The sequence below is a fragment of the Doryrhamphus excisus genome, chromosome 4, assembly GCF_030265055.1.
Source record: "Doryrhamphus excisus isolate RoL2022-K1 chromosome 4, RoL_Dexc_1.0, whole genome shotgun sequence".
NCBI lineage: Eukaryota > Metazoa > Chordata > Actinopteri > Syngnathiformes > Syngnathidae > Doryrhamphus > Doryrhamphus excisus.
This window is the reverse complement of record NC_080469.1, coordinates 13391126-13415892: the sequence shown is the minus strand read 5'-3', so window position 1 is coordinate 13415892 and position 24767 is coordinate 13391126. Positions and strand designations below refer to the sequence as shown.

General features: G+C 41.4%; 3 protein-coding genes and 1 long non-coding RNA gene across 4 annotated transcripts in view; 1 reads left to right on the top strand and 3 right to left on the bottom strand.

Moving 5' to 3' along the window:
- The window catches only part of bin3 (bridging integrator 3), a 30645-nt gene extending 27945 nt beyond the window's left edge, over positions 1 to 2700 (bottom strand). The window contains exon 1 of the mRNA XM_058069836.1: positions 2552 to 2700. Within this exon, the coding sequence (XP_057925819.1) occupies positions 2552 to 2559 (8 nt within the window). The 5' untranslated portion in view covers positions 2560 to 2700. The remainder of the gene's footprint in view (positions 1 to 2551) is intronic.
- Positions 1890 to 6003, top strand: LOC131127700 (uncharacterized). Its single transcript, XR_009129552.1, has 2 exons — positions 1890 to 2708; positions 3507 to 6003. It is a non-coding gene; the product is annotated as an uncharacterized LOC131127700 (long non-coding RNA).
- On the bottom strand, positions 2814 to 9917 carry egr3 (early growth response 3). Its single transcript, XM_058069835.1, has 2 exons — positions 9455 to 9917; positions 2814 to 7558 (listed from the first exon to the last, which is right to left on the bottom strand). Exons 1-2 carry the CDS (start codon positions 9606 to 9608, stop codon positions 6480 to 6482), a joined length of 1233 nt encoding a protein of 410 aa, XP_057925818.1. The 5' UTR covers positions 9609 to 9917; the 3' UTR covers positions 2814 to 6479.
- Positions 9918 to 21344: 11427 nt separating this feature from the next.
- LOC131127699 (phosphatidylethanolamine-binding protein 4) overlaps positions 21345 to 24767 on the bottom strand; it is a 42590-nt gene continuing 39167 nt past the window's right edge. The window contains exons 4-5 of the mRNA XM_058069840.1: positions 21988 to 22030; positions 21345 to 21669 (exon numbers count right to left, since the gene is read on the bottom strand). Of these exons, the coding sequence (XP_057925823.1) occupies positions 22018 to 22030 (13 nt within the window). The 3' untranslated portion in view covers positions 21345 to 21669; positions 21988 to 22017. The remainder of the gene's footprint in view (positions 21670 to 21987; positions 22031 to 24767) is intronic.

The following is a 24767-nucleotide window of genomic DNA, read 5'->3' as shown; positions in this document are numbered from 1 at the left end:
CGTCATAGGAGCAAAGTGTGCAGGCCACACTGGAATGCACCCCTCAGCAGAGTCCATAAAGGCCTCTTTTCACTGCTGATGCACCCCACTCTTGACCTTGTGTTTGCCGGTGCGTGCTGGGAGAAGCATTGCTTGCCAGCTATTGACGCCAACTGAACTGAATGACGACATATTGCTTGCTCGATAACCATCTTCCTTCAATTTTACACCCAGAATGTGTCATAAAAAGTGAATGCATGCACAGACATAAAGAGGACATACACAGTTCTCCCATTCTATCATTACAAGTGAACAAGTAGGAGCACCCTTTGCTTGGTTCAGATCCACGTAAATGAACATACTGCTGTAATTACCGGTGTATAAGCCACTACTGTAAAACCCTGTGGCTTACACAGCAGATAGTTTATGGCTAAATTATAATCTCATGGCATCTCCTTTACTTCAGAACTACTACTAATTGTTTAAATACTGTGTTGTTCAACAGTCAGTGAGGAAAATGTAGCTCTTTCTTTGGCAAGAGCCAGTTTGGCATTCTGGTAGACTGGGCTGCTCTGAGATGAGCATGGCCGCGCACCAGGGAGAGGTTTTTCACATTTTCAGCTTGGCGTAGTCAACATTTTGTGCAAACAGTGCGCCAAAGGTGCGCTGAAAGCTCCCCAGCTCCTACTTGGTCTATTCTCGGCGCAGGCAAAGCGCACACACACACGTCACCAAAGCCTCACACGCTGTGTGTGGCACATTTCAATGTAATAAACAATCACAGAAACCACTCTTTACACTAACCGTCTGAACCAACATGTACATTTTTGTATCAATTGTCCCATCACATCTGATGTCAGATCAAAAAACTCAACCTGCCGGCAGCTGAAAGTATGATGTCAACTAATGAGCCAACCGCAAACAGCCACAGCATCCAATAGAGAGTATATATATTTGGCTTCTCTCATCGGCTTGTCTCCATCCATCCATTGTCTGTGCCGCTTGTCCTCACTAGGGTTGCAGGTATGCTGGAGCCTATCACAGCTGACTTCGGGCGAGAGCGAGATACACCTTGTACTGGTCGCCAGCCAATCGCAGGGTACATGTAGACAAAACCTTTCAACCACTCCCACTCACATTCATACCTATGGACAATTTGGAGTCGCCAATTAACATAACATGCATATGTCTGAAATGTGGGAGGAAACCGAAGTACCTGGAGAAAACTCAGACACAGGGGGAGAACATGCAAACTTTACAGAGAGGTGCCCAAGCGGCAATTTAAACCTAGGTCTTCTCGAACTCCTGACTGTGAGGCCAACATGCTAACCACTCGACCTCGGCTTATCTGATCTCATGAATCTCATTCAAAGAGCAAAAAACAGAAAAAGCAAAAGGTGAGATGCTTGTTGAATAAATGTCAGTCTGTTGGTGTCAATGTTAAAATGTTACATCACTTTTACAGTTATTTGTTTTATAGTTTTGTAATGGTGCTATAGAAAAAAAACTCTGTATAAAATAAAAAATAAAAAAATAAATAACGCCTTTCAAACTGCCAACAATGGCATAAAATTGAAAAAAAAAGTCTAGCTTTGGAAATGCGATTACAAAGCAGTACAGCACACCTCAGCTATGGCAATTGATAATATTTTAAAAATGGTGTACCAACAAGATACTTCCTGGTTTGTTAAGAACTGTATCATTTTGACATTTTGATTTGCTATTTGCTTTATCTATTACTGCTTGGAAACTATCAGGGAGATATTTTAACAATATGTTTATTGTGGTATTATAGCTGCACTGCATTGTATTGATCTCAGACTGAGCAGGTGCACCTAATATTGCTAATTGGTCTACCTCTTAATTTGTAGAAGGAAACCGGAAGTGAGTGCACGTCTTTGCTTCCTCAACTAACTGAAATTATGTTTGTTTTTTCGGTCATTAACCTACCTCAACACGAAGACGGGTATATTTTGCTGTCGGGAAAGTTGTTATATCGATAACTACAACCATAACTGTTAAACAAGCTCAATGCAGCGCTGTCTTGGTCAGACAAGCTAACTTGTGCTAGCAACAGTTCCATTACTGTCAACATACGATGACAGAGCTTTAAAAAGGTCTGCCGTCACCAAGATTGGTTAACTTGCTTGTTGCCTCACACTCCAGTTATGGTCAAGTTAAGTTTTATCATGAGACACAATAAAAGAAGCCAACTTGAAGGTATAGACTTTTCATGAAAAGTAGTCATTCCTGCGTCGGTTGTAAGAGCAAGTTAGCTTAGCATGCGCCCTTCGCTCGATGATCATAACAACCTTCTCTAGTTAACATACAGAGCTTTAGTCTACATTAACCACACAACGCCTACTGTCAGAATGTGTTAGTAAACTCTTTAAGTGACTTTATACCTATGTGCATTCTGAAAGACGCCTAGCGCTTCCTTAGCCTGAAGTTAATGCCCACAACTCTGTTGGAGCTACCAGGAAATAGCCGAAACCAGGGTAGGTTTAGCTCATTTCAGCCTATAGCAATTTACGCCGAATGCACAGGAATCGTCAACGTTAAAGCAACTTACCAGCTCATGTTTGCGCTAACTTCTAATCCAGTTTCATTGAGCAATTGTGTTTTCTTCCGAGGACCTCATCCCTTTCGGCCAAACGACGGGGCTCCAAACAGGAAGTTGGAGGATCAGCCGCTTGTGTTTCCTGAGAGCAGCATCGTCACACAAATGGGTACGTTTGACATATAATGTTTAAATATGAGGGTTAAACTGGTGTTTTTTCCATGTTTTCCGTGTAAATCAATTACACGAATGTGTCGATGGTCAAACAGGGGTGTATGTGGTATCTTTCTTTATTCAAGTACTTACATAGAAATGACAGAACATTTGCATGACAACAAACTGAAGTGCCAAGTAAACAGGGGAGCACATGTCCCCATCACAAAGAGAGTAAAATTCATTTCAATATTCAGCTCATCATAAAAGGACCTTATTATAAGGTAGTAGAAACACGGAAATAGGCCAAAAAGACATCTACAACATGTTTTCTGGGAAAAACAAACAAAAAATCAAAAACAACAGAACAGTTACCCCAGTGTGCGTCTTGAACATGAATGGTTATCATCCCATTTTCCCACCCGTTGTATTTTCATGCATAATAAAGAAATGAGCACCGCCCGCAGCATTGACACCCGGCGCTTTGGAACATTTCCGTGCACATGCAAACATGAGGATATACTGCAATGAAAAGGAAACACAACACAACATGGGAGGTGTGGGGGGGGGACTGCTTGCGTGAATACCGTAGTGTTACCGTAAATGGACACATGATCCCTGAAGCCACGCTGGAAGTCCAGAATGTATCTTACACACAAGCCTATTGCCCCGTGGCCATGTTTACAAAAACCAAATCAAACAATTAAAAACACAAACATTAGCATAAGGCTGCCTTCCACTTGCAAGCAGACTGAGGTCACTTTTTTATTTGTTGTTCCTGTGTGAGTCTTCATGGCATATTGTTTTTGATCAGCCAACCCTGCAACCCAGTTTGGCACAAAGATGGCTGCTGATGTTGGATGGTGTCCAAAGTGGAGCCAAGGAAGATGAGGCATATTCCACTTTCTGTCAGAGCACTCACCCTCTCCTTTTGTGAATTGTAAAAACATGTAAATAATATTGTTCTCGGAGAAAAGATTGTTTAATACATCTATAGGATTCACACAGGAGGATTATTTCCTGATGCTTGTATTGTTTTTACCACCGTACTATATAGTGAGGGGGTGAGAATTAGAAGAGCCTAAATCCATCTGCTCATTACAGAATTTAAAAAAATGTCATGAAACAAAGTGACAAACACATTCAAGAGTATGTGACCAGTGACATCAAATTTGTGAGGTTGTAATTATACATGGCTTCATTTAGTCATGGAAAACCAGAGTGTGCTGCATTCCTCGAAACAATGCAACATAAACACCGCCTTCCCTGCGAGGAGGCCACATTCAACATATAATTAAACACATCCATTCTCACTAAGCAAGTGTCAAATCAAGAATAGCTTCTCTTTTTGATCAAATATATTCAAAACCATGAATCTATAATCACTGGATAATGTCACATTATTTATTATTGTTTATACATTATATTACATTTAACATAAATAGTTGCTATATCTAATCACGTCATAAACAATATTGCTTTGTGCTTTACTGCATGGGAATAGCTGCTACATCGTGTTGTGAGGGTACATTAAGAAAATCGGACCATTCTAAAAGTCAAATCTTGGTTCAAAATAAGAAGCATGCCTTTGTATATATATTTTATGTTGAATTCTCTGCCCAAAATGCAAGGGTGCCTGTTCATTTATCCATGTAGATGAGCTGAGAAAAGACCCTCTGAGGCCAAAATAATTGGAAAGTAAGTGGACACTTGCCAGCAAACTCAGCAGTGAAAATTGGTTGTTCCAGAAGAGAGCCAGAGAACACGGCCTGTGATGCTAAATCCACAACGTCTTCTCTGTTATATTTTCAAACACTTTTTCTAGCCATTGCACCTGTCCATAATTCCCTTTGGTCCTGCCCTCTACAGCATTTTATCTATTCTAATAGTCTTACTCAAATACAAGATACACTGTCATCTAACAAGCACCACCATTCTTTGAGGACCAAAAAGACGAACCAGCCAAGCTTGTTATAGAAGTTATAGAAGTAAGGATTCTAATCATTTTAAATGAGCAACAGCCTTGCCACATAAGGATGGTTATTAGTCCCAAAATGCACATTAGCGCTAATAAAATAGCCTCACATCAATTGTGTAGAAAGATGAGTATCATTAGCTTGATGTTTCATGGCTTTCAGTCACTCTGTCTTTTCGTTCTTCAGTCATTCTTTACTTCTTGATGCCGGGTATGTTGATTAGTTCTGTTTGGTTTGAAAAGGTAGAATAAACAATGGGGGGAAGAATATCCTGCAGTATATTTTGCAGATTTGGTTGCTTTGAAAAGAAGACATGATGTGTGTTTCACGTCCTTTCAGCACAATGGTCAATATAAAACCACATGATATGAAAATGTTGGCTTCCCACTATATAGTTCAAGAGACTATGCAATCATTTAGCTTCTGCAGAATGGAAGTGGAGTTCACAAAAAGATGTGCTTCTTTAAATGAATTTTAATGTGTGTGGATGGTGCAATTGTTGTGTGTAAAACACCTTATTTTTAATGCTTCCACATTTTTTTTCAATACCCGACATGGCTGTCAACCAAAAGCTGGAAAACATATTCTGCACAAGCATTCAGTCAAAGCGTCTCCTTTAATTTATGCAGATTTTTGCATTTTACACATTGTGCATACTGGCATGCACATACTGTATATATGCACTTGTGTGCAAAAATACTGATGTATAGTGCAGTTGAGCGCAAAACTTGTACTCTAGCGACCTGCAGACATATTTGTATATGGTACAAAAGCAAGAAACCCTTTTTGTTGTCAGATTATTTGGATATTTTTAAATCATACCAGTTAGCTGCTCATTCTTAAAATCTCAACATAGCAAATACATGTTAACAGTGCATGCAGATACTGGTAAGCACACAGTATACTGCTGGTTTGTAACCTAGTGCCACATATTTGTTGTTTGTTGTCTCTCCGTTTATGTTTTGATCTCATCAAATATTGCTTTCAAATGATGATGAACAGTGTTGATGGGATTAAAAAAAGTCAATTATTTCTTTTAACATCATATAAAGCCATTGTGCATGGCCTTGGCTGCTGGAGGCATGAAACAGGACCACTCGTGACCCATTCAGTTGTTATTTACATTTAGTCAAACTGCACATAAATCTAAATGAGAGATAAGTTTGGAATGTGACCTTTCTTTTAATAACCCCAAGTGGAAGCTGATATCACTGGTGTGTTTGGCAAATATCAGGCACAATAATAAGAACAAGGTTGGCTGAGTTACCACAAAATACATTTGGCACATTCATTGGAGAAAACAACATTCAAATACAAAAAAACAAAAAACAAAAACACCACACTTCAACAAAAGAAAAAAACAACAGAAAAGACAAGTGCCACTATAAGGTGTCCGTGACCATACACAAACACAACCAATTGCACTTTTAAACAGCCTAGTAAAATCACTGCATACATCCCAGACAACTCACCCTTTGACTTTGCTCCTTTGTTTAGTTTGTCTGTTTTGATCCCTGTGATAGATTCTGGCTTCCTCTCAGTTAAGAAATTGACCAACGTGGAACCACAGCGAACCCAGTAAAGATATACAGTGGCCTTTTTGGACGGAATGTACTAAGATTCTCTCTGATGGGCACTGCAGCCTCTTCCCTGTTACTGAAATGAAAAGCAGCCATCTCAAAACGGAAGGAGTGCAACCAAAGAGAGAAGCGGACAAGTCATCTATGTTTTGTTGTCTTACGATGGATGCGGCCCCATTGTCCTGAGTCTGTTTAAGGGGCAGGCTCCACTCTAAGTGCAGGTAGTTATGGTCATGAGGTCCCCAAGATGGGCCCTCCGCAGGAGTTGTTAGGCGAGCTGTGGCTCCCGATCACTCCGCTCCCTTTGTCGGACGCCTTCTTGTCCTTCTGTTTGAGGTGAACTTTAGCATGTCTCTTTCGCTCGTCGCTTCGGGCGAACTTGCGCCCGCAGAACTCACAGGAGAACGGCTTTTCGCCGGTGTGCGTGCGGATGTGTGTGGTCAGGTGGTCGCTGCGGCTGAAAGAGCGCATGCAGATTCTGCACTGGAAGGGTTTGTGGCCTGTGTGGATACGGAGGTGCCGCGTTAGCTCGTCCGAGCGTGAGAACCGCCTGTCACAGTTCTCTGCCGGGCAAGCATGCGGACGTTCATGGACGGGGGTTTTGCTGGGGCGATTGGGATACTTCCGTGGTCTGATGGGTTTGAGCGTCAGTGTCTGTGGCGGTGGGTGGTGAGGAGGAGGGTGCTGCTGCCCGCCGATGAAACCTGGGTGAATCTGCTGCTTGTCTTTGAATGCTCTGATTGTTTCAAGGGGAGTGATGGGCGGAGGGTTGACTCGAATGGGGTCCATAGTCTGAAAGGGCTTGTGCTCCATCACACTGACTTCCCCTTGATGATGGAAAAGGTTGTAGTCAGGGATCATGGAAAAAAGGCTGCCATCCATTGAGGCTTTGGACGTGGAGTGATAGTCATTGCCAGGATAAGCAAGAGCTGTACTGGTGGCAGGACTGTGGTGGAAGGACACCTGATCCTGGTATAGGTCACTGCAGGTGGAGTAGGCGGGCAGCGGCGGGCCGTAAACCTGCTCCATGTCAGAGTTCTGTCCACCCATGCTGGCTGCTGAGGATGGCGTCTGAGCGCTGACCGTGCCAGGTGACGGCGAGACACCAAGGATTCCCGCGCTGACGAGGCTGATGATGTTGTTGTCAGAGCACCAGCCAGAGCCGCCGATCCCACCTGATGACGGCGTGTCAAAGGCAAACTTGCCCAAATAGGTGACGGTCTGCCCACTCCGGTTGGACTGGAAGCTGGATCCATACTGAATCTCCGCACTTGCTTTCTCACTCCCCATGCCTATATCCATGATGTTATCTACGTTAGAGCGGAAGAAAGAAAGAAATCATCCACATGGGCTCCTCAAGCATTAGTGCACACAACTGACAGCAAAAGTGAAACTAATAAAAGTCAAGAAAAACAAGTTTTTTTAGTACCCAAAGGGTTTGTTAAAATTTTTGCATGTACCAGTGACAAATCAAAGGTATAAAAAAAAGGTCCTGAACTTCCTAAAGAACTGCAAGTGTTGTCCGAGCCCTAAGTTCAAGTGACAGACTTGCTGCATCTAAAGGCAGTGGCGTCTCTCCCTCTCAGATCCCACAAGCCTTCATAAATCACAACCTAAACACCCCCTTTGATCCAGTCATTGTGGCCCTCAGGAGGACAGCCAAACTTAATGGCAAGATCTGATTTCTTTACAGGGGAGGGGGGTGAGGATTAGGAGGCAGACGCCTCATCCACCACGCGCTGGGATTTTAAACACTATCTGTATATAATAGAGGGAACATGAAGGAATATTTACACGAACAACTCCAAGATCTGAGTCATTGATACGTTCATTCTTCTGAATCTGACACGTTAAACATATGCAACTGAGAAATAGCTCAATGAGAGAATTCCATTTGCAAAAATGCATGGCTAAAACACCAAAAAAATCCAACAAGTAAATTACACTTATATAAGTGCATATGACAATATGACATGTAATACTCATGATGATTATAGTAGAATGTCAGTTGAGTTGCATTTTATGCAGAATGCCATATCACATCTGTGAGATTTTTAAGAGGAATATGGATCGCCTGTATAATTGCTAAAGAATTAAATCTTTGGCAACGCCTTACGGAGAATTAAAATAGCTCTCCATAGGTATTTTATCATTTCTAATTACAGTACCTCTCATTTTATAATTGTCTCATACACGTTAGAGCAACAAATAAAAATAAGCACGAGTAATGTACTTTTTTCATTTTCTATGAATTATATCCAGACCGTAAAAGATATTGAAGGTGAACGAGTGGGCGTATATCCTTTTTAATTCAATCCAAACTTACGTGTTGCTTTTATTTCCGGATACTAAAATAAAAATAAGTTTTAGTTTATTTCAGTGTGAATAGAAAAGTGAATAGAAAAGCTTGATCTGCGTGGATTGAGACAATTTTGTGGCGAATGGTGCTCAGTGAGGAGGTGTGTCGCTGCACAATTGCTGATTGATTTCCTGCCAACATGCACCGACACGGAGCCGCAACCACGACTCCTATTCATCCAGCGATTGAATGAATTAAAAATATACAATCATCTGGATTAAGATGTAAACGAGGCCTCGCGGTTTAATGCAGGAAAAAAAGGTATCACGGGCCCATGCCGTTTTACCCGGGGTTGTTGTATATGTATAAACACACACTATTAATGTGTTACCATTTACAATTTATAAAGCAAATGTCACTATAATATCCATATTGTAAATTTCGGGTGAACAGTTATTTAACATGCATTTGATGTTTTTAATTCTGACATTTAATCGCCTTTTTAATGATTCGCTGAATTGTGTTCAAGGCATTTGGACTTTCATATTTCATACAGCGGAAGAACTAAGAATTTAGAAAGTCTAATCTGATTATAAAACCTTTTAGACTAATTATTGTTTTTTGTTATTGTTGTTTTGTCGGTGCAGCGTCTAATAAATAGCCTTACATTTCGGTTGTACAAGTAACGAGGAGAAAATGAACACTTAATCCAGATTAAAGTCGTGCATTGTTGCCCAGGTGTGGGTTGTTTCCGGTGGCCGGAGAGAGAGAGCGCTCAGGAGGAGGACTGCGCGCAAGAGGAGCGCGCTAACAGGTGCTCCTCCAAGACAACTGTTGCCTTCTTCAGCGCGCATCTTTTTGTACACTTCCTTAATAAATTAACAACAACATAAAAGTCACTTCTTACCCGTGTTCATCTGCGCGTAGTGGTTAATAGATTCCGTGCTGGTGAAAATGTTCATAGACGTGGGGACGTCCTCTTCTGGGTACAGACTGTCGGGGATGTTGTTTATTAGACTGCTCATGGTAAGAGGGAGCTTCTCCGCCACTTTCCCGGTCATAGCACTGCGAGTCGCTCCGGCGTGGACGAGGGAGGCCAGCGTACACGTATATCCCCCTCCCCCCCCGCTCAGGTGCACCTAACAGCGGGGTGGTCAGGTTGCTTTGGAAAGGAGAGATGAGTCGTGGGACGGACGGGTCCAGCTTCTGGTGCTGTCCGAAGTTTATCTCCCGGCTCGGATGGACGAGCAGCGCCGATTCTGGTTCCGCACTCAAAACTATTTGGTTATGACTCGGATCAGTGTGGAAGCCTTTGTGGGCTGCTTGTGGCCAATGTGGAGTGTGCAAATTAAAGAGAGCGGCTCTATACTTGCTCTATTGGAGCTGCTTTGGGGACTCCAGTGTGGCGGCATTAAATAGGGGGATGGAACCTTTGCGTGACGTAGATGCCCATATATGGACACAGTGCTCAGCGCCAGGCTCTCCGAGCGTCAGTCTGCCAAGTGGAAACTACAAATGGAGGGAAAAAGGCTCCGGGAGATAACTGCAACAAAACTTTCAAACAATTCCAAGTGTAAGCGAGCAGAGTACGTATTGTCATTGTCTTAGTAGGAAACATTACACCGATGGAACTATTTATCTCTGTTAGTGCTCTTGAACGATCATAGTATGTGTGCTCATTTCTGTCACAATTTAGGCACAAATTCACACATGTATTTAGTCTTACACTGCTTAGTCTCACTTTACCCTTGTTGACCATGCTCAACAAACTCTGTAACGTAGTGCAGTTGCTCTGAAACCACTCAACATGCACTGACAGCACCGTATAAAGGACGCCAAGTGACGCAGATAATGGTTTGTCAACACTGCCAAGCACGCTTTGCTTTGACTAGGGCTGGCCCACGTGACCGCCAACGTGGAAACTCCAAAAAAGGCACCGTCCGGTCACGCCCCCAGTACGGCCCAATATGGACATGAGTTCCGGTAAAGTTGTAGTGGAAAGTGATCTAAAGCTGCAGAAAAAAAGAAATGACTGTAGACAAAAAAACGATTGCTGTAGACAAAACGTCATGGCACGAATTTATACCAAGCAAAGTTGTGAGAAACATAGTTTAAAATATCCCAACAACAACATACAAAAAAACCTCTAATGTCACATTAGTCAGATTTTGCTACTAGAGTGAAAAATTTGCTTTGGAACTGTCGAGCAAAGCAAAAAAAGAAAACAGTTATGACAAACATATGTCAGCATATGAATATCCAGACTGGAGGAATTAATAATAGTGCCTCAATGAAGCACAAGTATATAAAGAGAGTGTGTAGGAGTGGTGGTCTGAATCACGTTCTGTGTTTAGGGTGGCTTATACAAACTGAGGCAGTGCATGTGTGGATGTGTGTAGTGATTACCAGTTATACCAGTAGAGTGGAGCAGCATCCTCCCAGTCCTGAGTCTGGTCACTTGCAAGATAAACAGGGACTCTGTTGGACTCAGCGTTGGGTTCAGCTTGTTCAATACACAGTTTTAGGTTATTGCCACAAAACATAAACGTTCTAGCTCATCTGATGCTAGTAAAACATGGTGGAAAAGTCGACACAATGGAGTTCACGAATGAAAATGTCCATAGCTCCTTTCAAGTTTATGCCACACCATATGTATGTTGTTACACTTCTATGTGATTGCTGGATGCCGTGTGGCTGTGTGAAAGCAGTTGCAGCAATATTCTAGCTTCTATATGAAAGGCACAGGGAGGAAAAAAAACAGCAGAAGATGAAGCTATTATTCGCCTGTGGCATTATACACAGAACCCAGTGATGCAATCAGATCATTAAAAGCGTGAATACGTCAGCACCAGCGTCTAATGTGACATTTAAAATACTTTTAATACAATTGCTTTCAACACAATTGAGTGGAAAAGGTGAGTCTCAGTTGTTAAAATTCACACCCCGTCCCACCTATTCAGCAATCCCTTAATCACAGACGCCATACTGCAACTGTTATGGCTCAGATACTACCTCAAAAGGCGGAAAATTGCCAGTTTGTGGTGGTGACGTTAACATAAAACAAAAGGCAGAAAAAGCCAGGTGTGAAAGGGGCAGCCATTTTCCAGATTCTCTGTATAAAGGTGGCTCACGATTAACATTTACTGCTCGTCTCTTAATATGGAGAGTGGGGATGTGATATTCTCTCTCTGGTTGGAAAATTGTCCAGTCTTGCCGGAACACCTAGCTTACCTTTTACTGGCTTCCTTTCAGTATTGCACATGGGACTGGGTACACTGCGGTGTCTCTGACTGCAGCTCATTTGCACATGGGACTTCCATGGAAGCACTATAACCTGACAGCTCATGGAAAACTTGTATGTGTATGGGATGTATGTATAGTCAAATAAGTTTGGGTTTTTTCCCCAGCTTCTGGCTTGTGGAAGATGTATAATCAGTGCTATTTTTAAACAATGTGTATCATCCTCCCGGCAATTAATTTAAGCGATCCCAAATTAGCCTTGTGGATGCTTAAACCATAATCGTTTAATATGCTATATATATATATATATATATTTACAGACAGGCAGAGTGCCATGTTGATGCTTGACCTGCAATTTGTCATAGATGATGGAATAAGTTGCACGTTGATTCCCCGTGTCAAACTTACACAAACTTTGAAGTCGGCAGACTCTGTAAAGTGTGATAAAGTTTATGCAAAAGAGTGCTTGTGTGTGTATGTCTTTGTAAAAGAGTGTTTTGAATTTAAGTACAAGCTATAACCTTACTGTACTACAATATATGGGTGCAGTCCTCATTGTAAACTACTGACAGTTCTTGAGCACTCTGTTTTTTGTATATTTATTTTTTTAATACACTGTTTTCATTTAACTTAGTTGAAGGGTGTTTTTGCAAACCTTTATTTGTAATGTTAGTTACAAAATTATTATATTTCATGAGATTATTTGCTTGAAGAGAATGGCATGTGAGTGATGGAAAGTTTACCTTACCGATGTCTACTAACTGTACCTTGTTTTTATACATTGAGGTCCATTTTGTCTCGTTGTATAAAAAAAGCTGAATGTTTGAGAAACAAACATTTACAGAAAGCAAACATTGTCTAGTGTCTTGTTGATAGGTGTATTAAAAACTTGAAAAAAAAAGATCTTTCAGAGGTACACTAATTATAGATCAAAACAGTGATTAATTACAAGTTAACTATGGACAAATGTGATTAATCACGATCAAATAGTTTTGCTCATATATATTAAGAAATGTGAAATAAAAGATGTGTTTACTTTTATATTCCAGATCACACAAATAAAGGCCAACTTTTAGTAAAAAAAAAAAAACACAGCCAGGGGAAACAAGAAGTCAAAGCCTGCACTGCATTATTCAGTGTTTAATGTTAATGAAAGCAAACAAGTGTTAAAATGCAGTTAAGTGTGGATATGTGAGGGAATTTACCTCTAAGGCACAGTCGGCACAAGTCATGGGATCACAATAAAGTCTGTTTATGTCACTTAGTGACAGTCACAACCAGTGATAAAGTGGATAAATTCTCCAGTGAAATACACAGCATGAAGACTCATTGTGTGTATTAGATCACTTTTGTCCCGGTTAGGCAATGGAATTGATTAAACAGATTCCTTTTAATTAATGTAAGTTTGAATACATTAAGAACATATTAAATGCATTTGCTATAGTATCAAGGGATGTGAGAGGGCAACATCTTTTGTGTCAACTTTTTCTTAATCATATTTCAACTCTCCTGCCGTGGTGTAAAAATAAACACATTCGATGAAGCCAAAGAGCGCCAAATCCAGTTGTTTTGTTAGATTATGAATGCAGATCTTGGCAATTCTGTGGTTTGCTTCTGCATTCCAAGGTGGTGTGTGGAATGATAGTCAACTTGCCAATTGCAAGAACGTTGTTTAATAAGTCAAATAAGATGTGAAAATCATGGTTGAGAGGGATGAGGATGCCATCCAACAGTTATGAAACACTTATTTTCAACTGATGGCTTTCCAGACAAAGTGTCCTCTTATGAGATGTGCTGTTGTGTTTGTAAAGCCTGCCACTTTCACGGCTAAGTCCAGGAAGCAAACAAAAGCGGATGCAAGACAAATTGATCAATGATCTCTCAGGGTTCATCAAGAGGGCACACAGAGGTGTACCAAGGCTGGCTTATCCACCAAAGGAACAAAAACCTCCATTACCTACTCCTGCTTGGACCACTGATGAGACACCAAATTAGGGTCAATGCAACCACCAACTAAAGATTGATCATCGCAACATCAAAGTCCTTCATGGAAATCCAGACATCTGGGGTATTGATACAAGGCTATCCCAGAGGAGAGGTGCTGGTTAGAAACCAATATTCCTCCTTCGGGAAGGGGGTACTCTGACCCACCCTCTACAAAGAGTCATGAAAAGTAACTCCAAGTGGAAGGGTTGAAAAGTTGACACACCATCCTCTGCAGACCTGCCAGGTGGGCCTCTTGCAACTAGCCAAGGTTCAAAACGGGTTAATCATCCCAAAGTTACATTGAAGGACACGATTAGACCAAGGGGGCTTTTACTTCAGGAAATCAATCGAAGGAGCCTGAACGGTGCTTTAATGTTTCCAACTAAGAGTGATCAATGGAAATATGATAAACAAACACAAAAGTAAGTCCCCTTTGCCAAAAGAACCACAGTCTACAAAACCCCTCCCCCTGTCCTGTCACTCTGGGTATTTTAGTTCCACTGCACCATCCGGCTGTGCTGCGGTCTCGGTTTCACCTCCAACTTCCTTTTTTTGGCCCTGACGTATTTCCGTCCCTGATTTAGAATCAACTCTTTCCACACTAAGTTGTGATATCAGAGGCCCCTTTCTTTTTTTTGTTGATAGTGTTTGGAAACTAAAAAGAAGTCCCCAGCGAGGTCAAAATCTACCTCCTGAATCTTGCTGTGACATGTGACAGAGAAGCGGTAGTGAGCGGAAACACAAAGAGGAAACCTCTTTCTAGTTAAAGATACAGACAAAGGGAGCTAACCTGCTATGAACTTTGAAGAAATCAAGCAATTGCAATTCATTCAGAACAATGATCATATACCACCATCCAGACCTTAGGAGCTCTCTAGTCTTTGTAGTTTTAGTCTTTGTGTGAGAAACTGCACTGCGGCCACAGGTTCTTCCAGATCAAACCTTTGGATGAAGTCTGCCAGATCCCAGTTACCTGAAACGTAGTGGATAAGTCATATTTCCAGGGTTTGAACTTGGAATATGCTATACAGGATACAACCAGTACAATGGTTATTTCTCATGACCGCTAAATCTATGTTTAAAGGCATCTGAGGCCTAAGTGAGCTGTGAGTCACTGAGAACAGCACCGCTGAAAATAAAACATGTTGCTGTAATGATGGAGGTGGGAACGCAAGGACACATTGGCAAGACGATATGATTCAGTCGCCTGCCTGGACTGTTTTTTTTTTCTTTCTCCTTTTAAACAAACACCAGACGGCCATCCGGCTGGGATGACAATATCACGGCTTTAAGACATGGACAACTTAAATTTCCAGCAGCTTCCTTTTTCCTCAACTGAAAAAAAAGACAATGGCAGCCAAGTACATATACAATACATAAGAGAGGACTAAATGCCTATTTGAATGCATCTTCATATGTTTAGCTGTACATAAGACAAAGCCCTGCACCCTCCAGGAAATAGTTGACATTCCAATAGTTACATTTGGAATAATTTAAAAAACAGCTGTATGGAATTGGAAAAGAATAGCCTAAAATGTGAGTGGACTTTTGAAGTAGTCCAAATCCGTAGAGAGAATATTCTCACAAGCCTGACTTGGATACAAAAGTTACTGCAGACAACCTCTTTGTTGTGTTTAACAGGCCTTCGCTCAAACTGTTTTCACCATCAAGGAGACATGCTCCACATCCGTCTGAATTGTAAAAGGACATCTGGGAAAAACTCATACTCTACTACAGTATATATTTCTCATGGCTATGATTTTAAGTATCTATTATTGTATATTAAGATTGTTGTCATCAGTTGTATTCTGATGCTATAACTGAAACTATAGGGATTTGGGGGATGGGAGTTCGTAGTAATCTGTCACGCCAGATGAAATGGGACACACACACCGTCAGCAAAGGTCAAGTTTTATCTCGTCTCGAGTATTTTCCCAATGGCCTTGGGGATCATCAAGATGTTTGCTGTCAAAATTGAGACGAGCCTTAATGTTCTTTTTGTTCAAGCAATGATTTTTGTCTTGGAACTCTGCCATGTAGGCTGTTTTTTCCTAGAGTCATGAACTTGACCTCGAGGCAAGTGAGGCCTGCGGTCTTTTGGGACCTCTTGGATGAGGCGTTTCTGTGTTTTTTTGGGGTAATTTTGGTTGGATAGCCACTCTAGGGAAAGTTCGCCACTGTTCGATGTTTTCACTATTTGCAGATTATGGCTCTCACCGTTGTTTGCTGGAGTCCCAAATCTTTAGAAATGGCTTTATAACATTTTCCAGACTGATAGATTTCTCTCTCTTTCTTATTCTTTAGATCTCAGCATGATGTCTGATCTTTTGAGGATATTTTGGTCAACTTCAGTTTGCCAGGCAGGTCCTATATAAGTGATTTCTTGATTGAGTGTGGCAGTAATATTAAATATTTAATGTGTTTGATGAACTGAAATGTTTAAGTGTGACAAACATGCCAAAAATAAATAAATAAATAAATAAATAAATCACAAAGGGGGCAAACACCTTTTCACAATGCTGCAGTTTGTAAGTCATGTGGCAGATTTGACTCAATTTAAACAGTCATCCATAAACAACTTTACTTTCTCTCTTGGTGGAGGGAGGAGGGGGGAGGGAGTGAGAGTGAGAGAGAGAAAGAGAGCCCGGGTGACAGGCAAAGATGTCACAGTGAAGATCATCTCACCGTAGAATGACATCAAACAGCAAGTAAAAATGTGCTGCAGCTTTATACGTTATAATCCTGTCTAAGGCTTTGCAATCATTGGACACGATCCAAACTCGCAGTATATCTTGTGGTATCACACTGGCTGGTACCCTGGAAATGCTTCGACTTACAAGTGACCTTAAAATAGGCATGGTGTGTGTTTGTAGTGCACGGACATGTTTCCGCCTCTCCCATCTGCCCGCTCATGGAAAGGACAGATAGTGTGTGGGACCTGAGGGTGATGTTAACATCTTCCTGCCTCTCCTTTTTTGTGTCTATCCCTCATCTCTTGTCTGAGTATCAGCGTGGGTGGTGTTCCTATTTAACATCACATTATAGGCCCTAAATACTCAAAATCTTCATGTGAAAGGTGGGCCACAATATTAGGTACACCTAAGATAAAATACAAAAAGCTTTTATAAAGATAATAGTCGCCGGTATCATTGTATCATGGTTTTTCAAACATATTAATTCATAAATCATGCAGTTTTGTGATTGAATTATGAGTGACAATTTGGCATTTTTAAACAAATTGTACATAATTAAGTATTTTCAAGGCATACAAATTGATAAGTTAAAATACTAATAATGCCATTAAGATGATTCAAATTGTGAATTTAGTATTCTACATTAATTTGGTGAGAGAAGAATCAGACTTGATTGCCCAAACAACAGGTTTTTATTGCAGATTTAAATTAATAATTAAATTCAGAACACTGTAAACAGAAAACTATCTATTTGCAATTTTATTACAGTGAATTTAATCTTTGAAAAGGAATTGTTGTCTGCTGTGTATAATTTGAGGTTGCATGCATGACACCAAATGCAAATCACACAGAACAGGCATGCAGTCAAGAGAGAGATGTCAGAGTCACGCATCACCTGTCTAACTGTAATAAAAGGGAAGCAACTAGGGCTTAAACTAACAATCTTTTCAGGACACAATTTTTATAAGACACAATGAAGGCCTTTTTTTGCTGCAGTCCAAGCAGTATTTCTCCACATGAAACTTAAAGGGGATCGATCATGTTTCTTTCACTTTTCTGTTGTCACAATATTGTATTCTCGCCTTAAACGATGCCCAAGTTTCAGATAATGAGGGTCACGCATTTGGACGTGAGCCCTGAAAGAAATTTTGGGATGGTTGAAAACTCTTGGTTTGTGATGTTACAGAGAAGCGGGCTTCCTTATATGGGCATGGCTGTTGGCACGATAAGCTCTGCATCTCTGTTTACGAAACAAGCTCAGTTATTGTTATTGTAGTGGGTGATTCCCAGCAAGAGAAAAATATTTCCATCTGTCAACGGCATTTCACACAGGACTGTTTTTGTGAACAAGAATGTGAAAATATCCGCCAAATTGTTGCTGAAGCCAGAAGGGGCGCATATCGCCGGGAAAGGTGCATTAATGTTGGACATGCTGTGCGTCCACGGAGGTGGAGAGAACCACAGTGCTCCCTGTCTGGAACACGGTAGTCCTGCAAAAAAACGTGTAATGACCACATTTCAACTACCGATGCTGTGCCAAGATAGTCATCACTTAGTAAACGCGGCACCCTCACGTCCGGTTTCGAGCTCCATGGCACCAGCTATGGTTAGCTCACTAAACTTAGTTGATTGGAGCAGTAAATACTGTATAGTGAAGCTGAGTGAAGTGAAATTGAAGACACATCAACAAACTTTTTACCTGACAGAAGTATAAAAAAAAAAAAAAACGAAAAGAAAAAGCAGCCAAAATGTTAAAGTTTTAAGACAGTCGCCTCCTGGCTGCTGTAGAAGCCACAAATCCTGGCTGTATGAGTGCTTTGCAGTTCTGATTAATGGTAGAGGCTGTGGGTGGGTGGTAGACATGGATCTGCCCATTACCACACTGCAACATTGCAAATGGCTTCAATTACTGTGGAGTGTGCTGAGCTGGCAGTGGGGGCTTGAGAAGGCAAGATGAGCAACACGGCGCAGCAGCTCTACTGTGATCCACTCATTCACGCTGTGTGATCATTAGGTTCATACTTTGTTATGAAGCACCAGTGGTGGAGGAGTCATCAGCTTGACCATGTTGTTCATTTTCAACCTTTGCTTTTAACTTTGAGCCACTGTAGCGGATTTCCTTGGAGGTGCATGTGTGAACAGCACATACGTAGATGCCCCTTCCCAATGCCCAGCATTGCATCCCTTTCCAAACTCATTTGCGCTGAAAGGTGGCACGACATACTGAGCGCTTGCCAAGTGGCTAACAAGTATCATGAGGGCCAGTGTGCCCAAACGCTGTCCCCATACCCTGGCACAGGGGCAAGCTCTAGACAGGGCCAGCCTTCCCAGGGATTCCCTATGATCCCTTTCTGGTGCCCATAGCCAACAGCGCATCCACCCCCCACCCCCACAGTTCCTTGTGCAACAAGCCAACTGTCTCCATCAGGTCAATGATCCACATTCATAACTTTTAACACAGGAGACATAGTAGACTCCCATCATTGTGCATGACAGGGCGGGACCCCTTACAGTATATTAACAAAGAGATGATTCGAGATGAAAAGAAAAAAGGACAACAAATTTGCAATCAAATTGAGTCAATGACTGCGCTGCTGGAAGTGGAAAACGATCATTAGGAGTCTCCCACCCACGACTAAATGCTTGTAAATCACATCAATTAATGTCATGGCCTTGAAAAATGCTCTCTGTGTCACCGCACATGGGAGGGAGGACAGATGCTAATAAGTGAACATAACGCAGGAGGAGGTGGGGAGACATGGGATTCCCTCCTTCCCTTCCTCTTGTGCTGCGTGCAGGAATAAAACACTGTCAAAGCCAGGTGGATGCCAGTTTAATTACAGCAGGTAATAACACATTTGATTTATGATTAATATTTATACATTATTATTATTTTTGTATTTTGTCATATATCATTTAATTATCTTTCTTATTATTGCATTTTGTTACTCGGTAGCGAGCAGTGTATTTGGCACCTGGGTCTTCAGTGGGGACTTAACTGGCCAGAACTCTTCTGAACAGACACTATGAGGGTCACTATTAAAGATAGTAATATTGGCGTAAGATTGGTAATCCGGACTGGGATCCGATCCCCAGTCCCTTTTGCAAAGCGCTGGTGTGGTTACCCACTGTGCCATCAGACATAACCCTTTAAGACCTAACTCTTTAATTTTTTTAATACATTGAAGGTGATATCTGATTGGATAAACAAAAACATCCATCCATCTCCTATGCCGCTTATCCTCATTAGGGTTGTGGGGGTATGCCGGAGCCTATCCCAGCTGATTCCGGCCGAGAGGTGGCGTACACCCTGGACTGGTCACAGCCAATTACAGGGCACATATAGACAAACAACCATTCACACTCATATTCATACCTATGGACAATTTGGAGTCGCCAATTAACCTAGCATGTTTTTGGAATGTGGGAGGAAACCGGAGTAGCCGGAGAAAATCCACACATGGGGAGAACATGCAAACTTTACACAGAGATGCCCAAGCGGAGAATGAACCCAGGTCTTCCCGATCTCCTGACTGTGTGGCCAACATGCTAACCGAAAAATCAAACATTTACAGGCACTCAAAGGACCAAGTTCTGCGCCTCAATATGAGACGCAACGAGTGGAGCTGATGTCAGACAAAGTATTCCTCAGTTTGCACAAAGAAGTAAAATATTCTGAATAGTATACTATTATTCATGCTAAGATGTCTCCATTTTAAACACATTTGACAACAATAATACGTCAACAATATGATATGAGTCTGTTTCAAACTTCAAATCCACCACATCAAACAGAACTGAGTCTCACCTCGTGCCCGGATTGATTACTGATGTAGGTGTCAGAACTCCAAAACAGCAGAGAGTGGCAGCTGTGCTCATTCGTGATTCAAACCGCCCTCAATCGCACCTCAAATCATCGGCCGCAACCCCACTAGAACAGACAGGCAGGCCCGCCTCCTCTGAGATTCTGTGCATCCCAATGCAGGTGCCCACCTTTTTGAGGGGAGGGGTTAGGGCTGAAAAGTCAGAGAAACTAAAGAAAATATTGCACATTGAATAACTTTGCTGACTCTGAGACAACACTTTGAAACACTAATCATTTGAGCACTTTGTTGTTATCACTGACTCCTGCTTATGTATTGTGACATAGATAAGAATGTGGCCCAGTTGGACCTCTTTTCCTTCGCAACAAAAATAATAATATTTTTACAGGTCGATTTTTCTTATTTGTTGACAAACTATTGTTTTTGCACTCTCTAAAATTTTTGTAAAAAAGTACATAGTACATAGCTAGTAAGAGGCTGCACGGCGGACCAGTGGTCAGCACGCAGGCCTCACAGCTAGGAGACCTGAGTTCAATTCCACCCTCAGCCGTCTCTGTGTGGAGTTTGCATGTTCTCCCCGTGCATGCATGGGTTTTCTCTGGGTACTCCGGTTTCCTCCCACATTCCAAAAACATGCTAGGTTAATTGGCGACTCCAAATTGTCCATAGGTATGAATGTGAGTGTGAATGGTTGTTTGTCTATATGTGCCCTGTGATTGGCTGGCGACCAGTCCAGGGTGTACCCTGCCTCTCACCCGAAGACAACTGGGATAGGCTCCAGCACCTCCTACGACCTTTGTGAGGATAAGCGGTAGAAAATGAATGAATAGCTAGTAAGAACCAACATCAGCCTTTAACTCCGTATGCGTGTGTGTCCAACACTAGTGGACACTACACAAAACATTCAATAATAGGGGCATAAAAACTGTGACGGAGGCATTTGTGGACACCTGTTACGCCATTTCATCATATATTGGATTAAGCCCACTTAAGTAAACAAGCAAGACATTCTCATGTGAATATGAGATGGCACCAATCAAACCCCCCACAGTGGCAACATAAAGATGATCACAATACCTTCAAGCACAAAAGCAACAGTTAAAAAAAATAATGTGTTGCATTGTTATGGTTTGCTGGGTTTTCCTTTATTGCTGATTCAACTACAAAGTGTTGGCAGTCGCGCTGATAAGCACTGGTATGATAGATGAGGCTGCAGAGGTCAGCAGCGTACCGACCTCAGGGGTGCCGGGGAGTGGAGTCATTACCTCATGTCGGCTCCAGCTGGGTGCCTGACACCAGTGGGTTGGGGGGCATCTCAAACCACATAAACTGGTAACGGTGGAAATCAGACGCTTGTGGTGGATTTGGTGGAAGATACTCTGTGTGTGGGAAACAAAAGAATTAAGACGGGAGGCTGATGAATGCAGCAGCCTCTCACACACAAACACGCACGCACAGTGATATGTCATTATGGCAATGATGCAAGTATGACTTAAAACTACGTGACTGTTATTGCACACTCTTTGTCACTGCAAATAGTGCAGATAGAAAAATTATGTATCCAAATATTATGTATAGATTAGGCAAAAAATTAATATATATTATGAGGAGGGTTGTTATGTTATCTATAGTGAATGTCAAAATGGATAATCAAAACCATTATTATGAAGTTTTATGAAAACAAAATGAACACTTACCAGTAATGGTTCCTTCCAATTGTCCCAGCTTCAGTGAATATCCCTGTTAAGTGAAGCACATTAGTCAGAACATTACAATTATTGGTGCGTATATGCAAGTCTGAAAAGTTAGCAAGTGGTATGAAACAGACCTGCATTTTTACTGCACAATATCTCCTTCATAAGGGTAGATACTGAACCAATCACTGACATGATGACAATTACAAAACAGAAGGCCAACCACAGCTTCAGATGTCCATATTGTGTCAATTACAACCTGCATATGCTAAATGATGTTTGAAGCAATCGAAGGTTCAGCAGATGTCATGTCACTCAGCTTGTGCAGAAAAAAATCATCCTTCATTTGCCAGGTTCAAATCCCCTCATCCTGGGCAGGCGAGCACAGACGCCACACCATGCAAATTGCTCACAGGAATGTTTGTTTAATAGACTTGGCTGCTTGCTACGAGATGCTTGCATCCTTGAGTGGGAGGAAAAGGGCTAAATATGTTTGTCTGTGAAATGGCCCGAAAAGCACTTCAAGTAAACATGGAAGTCCCCGTCAGCAGCATCAAATATCTCGTCTCAGCACCTGCTCCTGTCCCCCGTTTCTGCACACGCAAGCTCCCCCTACAGGGAGACAGAGGTACTGTGCTACAAGACAAGCACAAGGCCACAAAAGGGCACATCGTGGAGCAAAGTGTTTCTGTGTCATGCATGGTAAAATAAAAGGAAATGAAGCACTAATAACACACTGCTTATCTTACATGGCAACAGATAAAATGGAACGGTGTTGACAGTTAGCATTCAACTATTGAATGAATAGTAAAAAAAAAAAAAAAATTAGTGTTTTGGATAATTCTTCCATTTCTGTTTCACACTTTCCCTTTAAATAATTTGGATGAAATATTACTGCTATTTGTGAGGTTGCGAGTTAAATATTGGAGTGCAGACTCCCATTGTTTACACACGACGACAGCATTACTGAAGAGCAGTTTCAGTGAGAGAGAATTTTCATCCACTGATCAGTGAGAACAAAAAGCTTTATTTAGAAATAGCAAGAGTCCTGAGGCCTGCAGGATGCAAGCCTATTGCCATAGCAACAGGTAGTCAACATTTGTACATGCAGCATCTCTTGTATCTTAATGCTCTGTTATGGCACACTGCGCCCTCATTATTCTATCTTGATGCATGGTCAAAAACATAAATGCAAATATACCAGTATTTAACATTAAACAATGGTTAATATAAATGTGTTCAAGTGGTTGATGATGTCCGGGACAGTCATGACAGTTGGGAGGTCACAAATACTCGCTGTGGAGTGATAGGTTTCTCACACTAATCTACAGGACTTTCTCACATGGTGGGTGGCCCACCTTAGGGAGCTATCTGAGGGGGGGTTCAGAGCATATACGTAAAACAAGTTCTGACTGCTCATTGATTGAAAGCTTCTCCCTGAGTTTGTGTTTATGGAATACAAAGTTTCCAGCTTTTAATGTGGTTTGTCCTTTTATCATGTTATGTATTTCAGTATTCATTCATTCATTTTCTTCAGGTGAGCAGGAGCCGATCCCAGAGACATGAAGATAGGTAAATACTGTATTTCCTCATGTAGTGGCTAATCGTGTTTATTTGCTCAACAACAGAGAGGCCCTTCACAACCACAAAATGTAAACAGAGGAAAAAAATAAAATAATAACATTCATATATAACATTGTATTACGACCAGTCATTCTCTATCTGTTAAGCAACTTTTGCACTGCACTGTGAACCCCGCTTTTAAAGATGCAATGTCTACACTGAAAAGTTGGTAAAGGTGTCTCTACTACCACACATGGCCAGGCACTTTTATGGTACATTCAAGATACCATGATTAATTGTGGCACGGCATCCATCAGAGCGGAGGCCACTATCTGAGGAAATACAGTAGATGAAAAGAGCTGGATTTGATAATACAGTATATTGGGGAACAAAAAAAAATTACATTACATGTAGCTGTACTCCGGTTTCCTCCCACATTCCAAAAACATGCTAGGTTAATTGGTGACTCCAAATTGTCCATAGGTATGAATGTGAGTGTGAATGGTTGTTTGTCTATATGTGCCCTGTGATTGGCTGGTGACCAGTCTGGGGTGTACCCCGCCTCTCGCCCGAAGGCAGCTGGGATAGGCTCCAGCACCCCCGCGACCCTCATGAGGAAAAAGCGGTAGAAAATGAATGAATGAATATAGCTGTTTAATTTTAACATTCCTCTACAATGATAGAAACAAAATGTGGTGTGGTAATCAGTTAATTAGGTTTTATATAATACTGCTAAGACACAAACCAGCATGACTACAATCACACCCATAAACGTGGAAATAAAAATGGGAACATCTTCAATATGATTCATGGGTTCAGGAGAGCGTATATGAATTGGTTTAAAAATAAAGAAAAATGTGACAATGCTCTCTCTTTGGGGAATACTTATGTTACAGCGTGTAGGAGGTAGAAACTGACAATATGAAATATAACCATTACAAAAGTGCATTATGCATTATTTGCATCCAGAGATAAAGATTCATGCCAACAATGAGGTGCTAAATGCTCAAATACTACTGACCCAAGAGTACTATTTGTGGCATTCATTAAAAAGTTGTTTTTGTAAAATGTTCCATATTGCCTTTCATTGAAGTACTTATTCAGGAAATCGGTTTATTGATACTCCTTGGGGAGTCAACAGTTGAAATCAATCTGGTAGAACATTTCAAATGTTTAATACTATACGTGTCCTGAAAACTCTCTCTGGACATTAGAAGGTC